Source organism: Desmodus rotundus, chromosome 1, assembly GCF_022682495.2.
Source record: "Desmodus rotundus isolate HL8 chromosome 1, HLdesRot8A.1, whole genome shotgun sequence".
Lineage (NCBI taxonomy): Eukaryota > Metazoa > Chordata > Mammalia > Chiroptera > Phyllostomidae > Desmodus > Desmodus rotundus.
In genome coordinates, this window is record NC_071387.1 from 6147977 (window position 1) to 6158494 (window position 10518).

The 10518-nt window shown below is 56.5% G+C and overlaps 1 protein-coding gene across 2 annotated transcripts; it reads left to right on the plus strand.

The window, feature by feature from the left end:
- The first annotated feature begins 1107 nt into the window (after positions 1-1107).
- On the plus strand, positions 1108-10282 carry ST6GALNAC4 (ST6 N-acetylgalactosaminide alpha-2,6-sialyltransferase 4). Of its 2 annotated transcripts, XM_024562264.3 has the most exons (6): positions 1108-1311; positions 1732-1812; positions 3368-3553; positions 6253-6665; positions 8391-8498; positions 9575-10282. In XM_024562264.3, exons 2-6 carry the CDS (start codon positions 1801-1803, stop codon positions 9762-9764), a joined length of 909 nt encoding a protein of 302 aa, XP_024418032.2. In that variant the 5' UTR covers positions 1108-1311; positions 1732-1800; the 3' UTR covers positions 9765-10282. The 2 variants fall into 2 exon arrangements, with proteins under 2 accessions (XP_024418032.2, XP_045052704.2); XM_045196769.2 differs by lacking the exon at positions 1732-1812 and having other exon boundaries at positions 1110-1311.
- Positions 10283-10518: the final 236 nt, after the last annotated feature.

Consider the following 10518-nt stretch of genomic DNA (forward strand, 5'->3'; position numbering starts at 1 on the left):
GGACTCTGAAATGGGGGGTTGCTCTAATCACATGGCCAGAGCAAGAGCACAGGCTGGTCCCCAGGCCAGGACCCTGCAGAAGGTGGTGGGTGTGGTAGGGGTGGTAAGATGAGCTTTCTGGCCTATGAAGTATTTTGTAAAAAAACAAAACAAAACAAACAAACAAACCCTCTAGCCCTGGCTGGTGTGGCTCAGTGAATTGAGCATCAGCTTGCAAATCCAAAGGTCGCTGGTTCAATTCCCACTTGGGGCATGTGCCTGGGTTGTGGGTCAGGTCCCCAATTGAAGGCATGCGAGAGGCAACCAGTTGATGCTTCTCTCGAACATCGATGTTTCTCTCTTTCTCTTTCTCCTTCCTTCCCTTCTCTCTAAAAATAAATAAAATCTTTTTAAAAACCCACTTTGGATAGAAAGTATGCTTTCTGCTGTACCACAGGCCTACCCCTCCCTACTGTCCCATATCTGCCCCTTCAGCCCTTTCTGACCCCTGGAGGCACTTGAGTTTGAAGTCTCCAAAGGACCCCATATGAACCTTCAAATGGGACACATTTCAGCATTTGCAGATGCCCTGGACTGAATTGTCTTGCATTTGGAGGACACTTTGGGAAGGGGTCTGTTGGGAAGTGAAGCTCCGTGGTCAGCCCCTATTTAATTTTCCTACCAGCCCCCAATTTCAGAAATGGAGAAACTCAAGTCTGGCCGCAGCCACCGTTGAGCAGTTCTGACACCCTCTAGGACGGGCCTTTCTACTAGTGGCTGCCCACTCCTAACCTGGGCAGGAGGGTATTTTATTTATTTTTATTTTTAAATTGAATTTATTTTCCACCCGGCCCCCCAACTCCCTCCCCTCTGACAGCTGTCAGTCTGTTCTTTGTATCTACGAGTGTTTCTATTTTGTTTGTTTACTTGGGGGAGGAGCTTAGACAAATGACAAGGACAGAGAAGATGGAATAGGATGCTGAGCTCAGACTTCACCACCCCGCTGCTGAGATCCGCCTCCGGCCCCGCAGGCCCCGCCCTCACCCGGAGGCAGCCGGCCGTTCGAGTCCCTCCTTAACCGCGCAGGCCGCGCTCGTAGGCTCCGCCCCTGACGCTCAGGCCCCTCCCACACCATTCTCCTCCCCAAGTTCGCAGCCCTAGCTCCTGCCTCCGGCAGCGCACATTCGGGTTCCAGCCTCATAGAGCCGCGTCTGCGGCGCCGCCTGTGCCCCGGGGCTCCAGCTTTCAGCCCGGCTCGCCCGGCCCGCGGGCCATGGAGCTCCGAGTGGCGGAACGAGAGCAGTCGGCGGCGTGTCCCAACTTGCCCTCCCGGTTAGCTCCCGGCTGGGGGAGGGGGGTGGAAACCCGGAGAGGGGCGGAAATCCTGCTCCCTCACTCCAGGCCTCTTAGTGTCCCGCGTGTAGTGAGGTAGGAGGGTGGGTGGGAGTGGGAGCTCCTGGCTCCTGATTCTGTCTGAGCCAGACTTGGTGGGTGACCTTGAGCCCAGGGTTTCCCCTCCCTGCCTCTCCTTCCTCTTCTGCACAATGGGATTCGGGTTGGTGGAAGAGTTCCCAAAGGTCACGGATTCCAGCTCCTTAAGGACGGGGTCAGTGCTTTTGGAGTTTGGGGACTTCTGTATTCAGAAGCCATTTGCCTTGACCCCAGCCTGTACCCTCCCTCCCCTGCCTCAGTTTCCTTGGGCAGTTTCCTCTGAGGCCTGGGACCCAGCTCTGAGTTTCTGGGTCTTGACAGGTGCCTGGCTCCCACCCCTTCCCAGCCCTGGAGACAGCAGCCCTCTCGCTGCTGAGTGGCAGCGACAGCATGAAGGCTCAGGTAAGTGGGGAAAAGGAAAGCTCACATAGGACTTGGAGGTAGCTTCTGGCATAGCAGCCTCGGTAGCCTCACCCACCCCAGGACTGACTGTGCCTTCTGACCCCACTGTTCCTGAGCTGGAGGAGAAGGGAGGCCCATCCTCAAGGTCCATCTCTGATCCAGCAGGCTGTGTGGCCCCAGGCAGGTGATGTACCCCCTCTGGTTTTGGTGCCTTGCCTCTCTCCCCTGCAAATGGAGATAGTAGTACTACCACCTGTGAGCATCTGGTAGGTGAGCCACCTACCTGGGAGTGAGTTATGGTGTGAAAGTTCAGTGTAGCTGCTCTTGACCTGAATCAGGAGCCCCTGGTCGTGGGAGAGAGCCCTGAACGTTAGGGGAGTCAACCGCCACTGCCTGCATTGAGATCTCTGGGTCCCTTGTGCACCAGGAACAGTATGTCGGGCAGAGCCTTAGGCCTCAGGGGCTGTACTTCCCCACCTCACCCCCCAGCTGGCCACGCACAGATTTATTTTTAGAAGTGATATGGTTTATGGGCAGAAAAGGTTGTGTCTGTTGGGTTACGCCTGGGGGGGATGGTGGGAACTGCTTTTCCACGTTTGGTTTTCAAAGAGCACCAGCCAACTGCTAGGTGGGTTCTGACCGTGGCTGAGGGACCTGTGCCTTGACAGGCTTGGAGAAAATTAGAGCCAAGAGACACACAGGTGGTGACCAGAGTAGCCCAGCACAGGATGGCAGCCCGGAGTCGTGACCCCACCCCCCAAGCAGACTGCCCCTCCTTGAAGGCTTGGTACGGGCATCACAAAGTCCGCCAGCAAGGCCAGCCCTCCAGTAGGGCTTCTGGGTACCATGGCTTTTGGCACATGGTTTCTGGAGGCAGAGCCCCTGGACAGCAGCTTTCAGTTACTGAAACCGTTTTTTGAATGACATTTCCCTCACATCCCCTTCTTGACCTCCTTGCTCACCTAGACTGCTGGCCCAGATCGTGATCCCCAGCTTGGCGGACTGCTGCTGAGTCGGCTAGGGGGCAGGGGGTGGGGGTGAGGGCTGGGTGCACTGGCAGCCTCAGTCCAGGCTCTGAAGGGGGCTGGTTGCCCTGCCGGGGGCGCTCCGCTGTCCTCGTGTGCACGGCACTTTACAGTACACAGAGCACCTGTCGCCACTGTGAGTTCACACCGCGAGTGTGACTGGCTCCTATTTCGTAGAGAAGGAAAAAGGCCCGAAGAGGGAGAGAGGCACATCCAAGGCTGCACGCTTCTGGTTAAGGGCATGGGCTCTGCAGCCTGGACTTGAGGACTTGCCCTGCTGTTTTCCTGCCGTGTGGCTTTGAGTGACACACCTCACCCCAAACTGGTTTTCCCTAGAATATAGGGCTCATCTCCAGGGCTCTGGTACTCTGAGCCTGGCAACCCAGAGGAAGGAGACTTTAGATTCTGCTGATGTTCTACAAGCTACTGACCTGGAGTTTGGACCCATGAGGCTGGGGTGCAGCCCCCTACAGAAGCTTCTAGGAGCCCCAGTGACCCTCACTCCCACCTCATGACTGCTGTCTCCCCAGGGTCGGTTCCTGCTCATCATCCTGTGCTCCTTGGGCTTCTCCGCTGCCTATATCCTGCTCTGCTGCTGGGCCTACCTGCCCTTCTGCCTGATCTCCTGCCTGGGCCCCCACCTCGCCACCAACTCCAGACCCACCGTGCCAGGGCCCCTGCACTTCAGTGGGTATAGCAGAGTGCCAGATGGGAAGGTGAGTCGGCCAGACAGCATGTTGGAGGCAGACCAAAGATGCTGGGGGATAGTGGGAACTGGGCTCATGCCAGGCCAGCCTGGATCCAGGCTGGGCTCCTCTGCTTACTAGCTGCATGATATTGAACAGCCAATTCACCTCTCTAAGCCCCGAGTACTAAGAGGAAAAGGGTTTTGTTTTGTTTAAAGATTTTATTTCATTGATTTTCAGAGAGAGAGGAGAGGAGGGAGAAAGAGAGGGAGAGAAACATTGATGTGCAAGAGATACATCAATCAGTTGCCTCTCACATGCCCCCACCTGGGAACTTGGGCCACAACCCAAGCATGTGCCCTGACTGGGAACCGAACCAGTGACCCATCGGTTTGCAGGCCAGCACTCAATCCACTGAGCTACACCCGCCAGGGCTATTTATTTATTTTTAGAGAGGAGAAGGGAGGGAGAAAGAGAGGGAGAGAAACATTGATGTGTGAGAGATACATCTATCGGTTGCCTCTCACACACCCCCAACCACAGACCTGGCCCACGACCCAGGCATGTGCCCTGGCCGGAATCGAACTTGTGACCTTTCATTCTGCAGGACGATGCCCAACCCACTGAGCTACACCAGTCAGGGCAGAAATGGGTTTTTAATTCAACAGATACTGTTTGGCTGCTGTCAGCTGAGTGCTGGGGGGCGGCTGGCCCCCTGGAGCTCCCACTCCAGTGGGGGAGATGGACGTGACATCCTGGTGATAGGTGCATTGTGTGCATCTGTAGATTTAACTGTCGACTCACAATCCGTTCGTTCAACAAGTGTGTATGTGGTGTCTTGAAAGTGTCTTGCCTTGTGCTGGTCCTTGCTAGGAATAGAGATGACACGTCATCAACCTAGAGCTCCCCCTCTCTCTCATGGAGAGACAGGGACGCTGGAGCCCAGGGTGACGTGGTGGCTGTGCCCCTGCCCTGCGGCACCCACCTCCCCATGCCAGCTCTGCCGGGTGAGGTTCAGAGCGCTTTACAGCCCTCATCCTGATTTCAGTGGCCCCCCATGGTAGGTTTCTCAGAGGTGTCCTGGGCGGACACCCAGTGCAGGCAGCTCCCGGTTCTGAGTCAGACGGCCCTCTGAGTATTGGTCAGAGGGAGGTGTGCTCAGGGGGCCCCGGCTTGGAGGAGACCTGTTCCGGGTCTTCGTTCCTCTGAGTCTGAGTTGCCTCCCCATCTGTGAAGGAGGGTCGTTGAAGTTCCTCTCTCTGTAGGGTTGCTGTGAAGGTTCACCTGGGTGATTCGTGGACAGGGTTCAGAATGGGTGCCATTTAAATACTCGATCAAGATGTAGAAACCACAGTGAAGGGGCACACAACTCCAGCGCCCCACAGGTTGGGCCAGGCGGGACCAATGCTGGGGTGGGCTGGGTGGACCGTGTCCCGTTTTGCATGGTGGTGACCAGCGTTCATGTCGGACACCCAGATCCCCTGGGCACGTGGGCTCAGGGTGGCCAGGGTCTCTGCGTTTGTCAGGAGAAGCAGGAAGTCCAAGTCCTGATTGTCACGGGGACTGGTTTTCATAAATTAGGGATTAATTAAATATTTTAAAGACTTTGTGTGGGACAAGCAGAACCCCTCCGGGTCCTGGTGGTGACCTTGGATGTGAACAGACCCCAGTCGTTAGGAGAGGTTCACACGGCGGGCAGAAGGAAGTCTTGCTCTTTATTGCTGGGGTTTGGAAAATGGTCCTAGGAGTTCTCAGTCAACATGTTAGATATGAAATGTCCCTGCGGGGGATGTGACAGCGTGTCTTTTATTAACTGGAATTAATGTCCCATAGCTTTTCCGGGGCTTTGTAAACCCTCCTTCCCCCAGGAGGGCATGGAGGCTGGGGGTGGGGAACGAGTCCTTTTCTGGGAGACTTGGCCCCTGATCCTGAGTATTTGTAGGCTGGTTGTCTCAGCTTCCGCCTCTGGGTTGGGAATGGGGCAAAGAGGTGGGGGCTGGGCCCTCGCTGGGCCCCGGCTCTGTGCTGTGACTCTCCTGGCATTTTTTAAACTGGTAAGAACAAAATGACACTACACTTGATCTCAGCCAAAAGGCGGAGAAGCCATCTCTCCAGGCATTTTTAATGGAATCCTCACAACCTGGTCAAGTAGATGATATTTTTATCCCCATTTTACAGATGAGGGGATTGAGACTCAGCGAGGCAAAGGGACTCTACTAACGCCATACAGCCAGGGAGGGACAGAGCCAGGATTCAGGTTCAGAACCAGAGATTCCCAACATTGCTGTGGCACTAAAGACTCTGCTTTTACTTGCTAAACTGGACACTTGAGTGAGGCTCAGGCAAAAGAATGACTTGAGTGATTTTGAAGAGCTGAGGTTTCTGTTTACTTAACAAGGCGTATATGACACCCAGCCTGTGCCAGGCGCTGCTGTAAGTGCTTTGTAAATATTTGCTCCTGTAACTCTAATGAAAACTTCATGATAAAGGGCTTGTTAGGGCCTCAGCAGAAGGGACGAGGGCTGCGAATGTGGCTAATGTAGAACCTCAGCTCTGCCGCTAGCTCCACCTGCCGGGCCTCAGTTTTCTCATCTGTAAAATGGGCTGATAAAGTACTTCAAGTTGATAGAGGGGTCAAGGGAGGTCAGTAGGTGTACCTCGGGGGAGGAGCAGGGGCAGAAGTTAGGTGCCCACACCTTTCTCTTTCTCCATCTCTCCTTCCCCTGCAGCCGCTGGTCCGAGGGCCTTGCCGCAGCTGCGCTGTGGTGTCCAGCTCTGGCCAGATGCTGGGCTCGGGCCTGGGCACCCAGATCGACGGTGCTGAGTGCGTGCTGCGCATGAACCAGGCGCCCACCGTGGGTTTCGAAGTGGACGTGGGCCAGCGCAGCACCCTGCGCGTGATCTCGCACACGACTGTGCCGCTGCTGCTGCGCAACTACTCGCACTATTTCCAGCAGGCCCGCGACACGCTGTATGTGGTGTGGGGCCAGGGGAAGAACATGGACCGCGCGCTGGGCGGCCGCACCTACCGCACTCTGCTGCAGCTCACCAGGATGTACCCGGGCCTGCAGGTGTACACCTTCACCGAGCGCATGATGGCCTACTGCGACCAGGTCTTCCAGGACGAGACGGGCAAGAACCGGTGAGCTGGCCTGCTTGCTGGGGTCTCCCCGCTGGCTGGGGGTCAGCAGAGATGGAGGCAGACTGGTCCTGCCCTCTCAAAGGGAGCAGGAATCAGAGAGACTGTCATTTATCACATTATCACAAAGATCAAGGATCCCGAATGGTGGTGAGGGGTTTGGGGCCTTGTGAGCACTGACCAGCGTGGGGACAGCGTCAGGGAGCCCTTCCCTCTCTGCAGGGGATGCTCTGAGATCTGAACTGGTCTCTGAACTCCCTTCCAGAAAATAAAGGGAACAGTTACAGCACTAGGAGCCCCCCTCAGGCACCAGGCCCTGGGTTAAGCATTCTGCATCTCGTTTTATCCTGGCTTCTCCCACACACGTGTTCTCCTCCCCTGCTCCGCAGCTCAGGAAATACAGCTGCCGGCCTCCAGGTTTCCACCCAGAGTCCCTTGTGCCATCACCTGCCACATACATTGGGGTCTTGCATCTACGACAGGTGCCACCACCCTCCTCTGCCCTTGCAGCACCCGCCTGGCTGGTGTCCCCACTGCCTCTGCAGTCCAAGCTCCAGTCACCCCAGTGAATTCACCCCAGCAGTCACCTGCCCTCCACCCTACAGGAACTTCTCTTCACATGGAGAATAAAGTCCAGACTCCCGCTTCCTCCCCTCCCCTGGCCTACAAGCCTTGTATGATTTGGCCCCTGCCCGCCCGGCTCCAGCCTTACTGGCCGTCTAGGCTTCCCCACACATCCACAGTGGTTCTCACCTGCATGCCTATGCATACATCGTTCCTTCTGCTTAGAATGTTCTTCCCCTAAACCTTCCCATGACTGACTCCTTCTTGCCATTCAGGCCTGGGTGGAATGTCACTTCCTCAGAGAAGCCCTCCCTGATCACCCCATCTGATGATCACCTCCCACCTGATACTCTTCATTCCTTTGTTTCCTCGTCTTCTCAGCGGTTCTCTCCCAGCTGCCTCCTCCTTTGAGAATGTTAGCGTTGGGTGTGGCAGGTCCCTGGCCAGCACAGGGCCTGAGAGGTGCCCGATTTGAGGGAAAGAACCCCCTCATAATGCTTCTGTAGAGGTGGAGGTGAGTGGCTCTCAGCTGGGAGAGTGACCAATGCTGGTGTCCGGAGACAGTGGAGGCGCCTGGGGTGGCCACACAGCCCCTTGTTCTGAGTTAAGTGTGGAGACGTGGGGGCTGCTGGGCTGACAGTAACTACCGCCCCGCAACTACCTGTAGTGATCCCCGCCCCACGGGCGGGTCAGTGGGGCTCAGACAGGCTCACGAACAATCCGATACCCAGAGCAGCTGCAGGCTTTGAATCAAAGACCATTGGACTCCAGGGAGCCCCCTTTCCCACTTTCAGCCACTGCTCTGCTGCCTCCCGCTGTCCCCCCAGGCTTGGTCCCTCAGACCCAGAGAGCATGTGGCCAGGGCCCCCACACTGTCACCTGGAGGTTTGCTCAAGTCCTGCGGGCGGTGAGGAGTCGAACAGACCTGGGTTTGTGTCCAGCTCTACCTCTTGGCCGCTGCTGGCCTTGGGCTGGCTCTGTCCCCTCCTTAGCCTCCTCCAGGACCCTCTCCAAAAGGGGTCAAGGTGAGTGGCTTTTGGCCGGGAGGGTAGCCAGTGCAATGCCTTGAAGGAGCCGAAGCTAGAGCCTGCACAGGCCCCTTGCTCTGAGCGGAGCGGGGAGGCAGCCAGGCTGACTCTGTCTCCCCCCCCCACCCCCCGCCAGGAGGCAGTCGGGCTCCTTCCTCAGCACTGGCTGGTTCACCATGATCCTTGCCCTGGAGCTGTGTGAGGAGATCGTGGTCTACGGAATGGTCAGCGACGGCTACTGCAGGTCAGGGCAGCCAGACCCAGGGCGGGGGGATCTGGGGGGGTGCCGGGAGGGCTGTGGGCCTCATGCCCGAGGGTCTGGGACCTGTAGGGCTTACAATTTGTTAGCCTCTCAGTGGGCAGTGGAAGCACAGATGTCCCTGGAGCTGGTGCCCAGGGGGAAGGGGCTCAGCCTCTGGGACAGGCTCGGTGCCAATCTCCGCTCTGCCAGTGTAGCCTTAGGCCAGTCACACAGTCTCCCAGAACCGTCATTTCCTTATTGTGAGGGAGAGAAAACAATCGCACCTTCCTCGGAAGGTTAATGCAAATGTTTACGTAGAGAAGAGTCTAGGGAACTGCAACATCGGGACCAATTACATGTCAGTGATGTATTACACCTAAGCTTTTACCTGTGACGTTAGGTTTCAGTAGTACGGTAACTATCAAGTTCGCAAAGGGTCCCATGTTTTCACCCTCTCTTCTCTTTGGGACGTATTTGTTGAGCACGTGGGTAAGGTGTCAGGAGCCGGAGTGCCCTCTGCTCAGGGCCCTGGCAAGGGCCCAGCACCAGCAAAGCACTTTATGGTCTTTACCTTTTTTTTTTAATTGAGTTTAGACAGACAGAGATTTGCTGGGAGAGTTGCAGAGATGGCTTGTTGGTCCACTTATGTATGTACTCACTGGTTGATTCTTGTATGTGCCCTGACTGGGAATCTAACCCGGAACCTTGGCATATCGGACAATAATCTTACCAACTGAGCTACCCGGCCAGGGCAGTCTTCATGTTTTTAACCTACGGGCTCAGCCTGGAAGGGGGATATCACCATCCCCGATTTACAGATGGGTGATTGACGTTTATGGGGTGTGTCTCCGGCCTATTGGTTTTCCTCAACCAGCTTGCAAGAGGCAGAGCTAGGACTCGAACACTGGCCTTGGGGAAGCTGCCCTGCCCTGTCTGTGTCCATTCTGGCCTCCTTTGGGACGAGGAATGGGACTCGGGGCCTGTAGGACCTGGTGAGGGTGGCCGAGTTAGGTGCAGGATCTGGCAGGAGGTGGGAGAGTTCTTGTGCCCCACAGCTGTCCCTGTCCCCCACCCCACAGGGAGAAGAACCACCCCTCAGTGCCTTATCACTACTTCGAGAAGGGCCGGCTGGATGAGTGTCAGATGTACCTGGCACATGAGCGGGCGCCCCGCAGTGCCCACCGCTTCATCACTGAGAAGGCTGTGTTCTCCCGCTGGGCTAAGAGGAGGCCCATCATGTTCGCCCACCCATCCTGGAGGACCCAGTAGCCCACAGCCCACCCAGTCACAATGCCTTCACCAGGCCTCTGTCCTATTCACACCTCACCAAAAATATTTATTTTGTGGATCCTGCCCCTGCCACATGCCAGGTGGACCTAGGGTTACTTCCTGCCCTGCCCTGGGCACACTCGGAGCCATTGTGGGCCTCCAGACTTGAAGGGGGCGGGAGGGGACAAAGCATGATGACCTTTGTACCCTCTTTCCGTCCCTACTCCCTGAGTAATCTGAATCTTAATTATGGGGTTCATCCCACCTCGGGGTCTGTCCAGTGGCCTTTGCCTCCAGGGCTGATGGTCCCCCACTCACCAGCTCTGCAACTTTCGATGTTGCACCCACTCCGGGCCTTCCTCTCCACACTCCCCTCCACGCACTTTTGGTGCCACGCTTCCTCGGCTGGTCGCCCTGGTCAGGGCGGTCCAGAGCTTGGGGTCCGTTGAGCAAAGGGGCCTTCAAGCTATGACTGCCAGGGCCCCCTCAAGTGTACGGGTAAACTGTGTTTTCTGGAACCCTGTCTCCAGCGTGGTTGTGTCTGTGGGTGAGAATTGGGGCGCTCTCCCTGCCGCAGTCCCGTAACCGGTTGACCTGAAGGCAGGCCAAGTCCTGGGGCCCCTCTCCTAACCCATTTCATCTGCCTGCATGTTCCCCAAGAGCATGCCCCCTTCAAAAACCAGGTCAGAGTCTAGCCCTGGAAGAAACAGCTCAGGGTGGGAAGGAAATTCCTCCACCCCATGTCTTTTGTCCA

What these genes read in the sequence shown, in the direction of transcription:
- ST6GALNAC4 (XM_024562264.3), top strand. An exon ending in GACGAGACGGGCAAGAACCG is followed by an intron (nt 6,666 to 8,390) that starts GTGAGCTGGCCT and finishes ACCCCCCGCCAG; the next exon opens with GAGGCAGTCGGGCTCCTTCC. An exon ending in GTCAGCGACGGCTACTGCAG is followed by an intron (nt 8,499 to 9,574) that starts GTCAGGGCAGCC and finishes CCCACCCCACAG; the next exon opens with GGAGAAGAACCACCCCTCAG.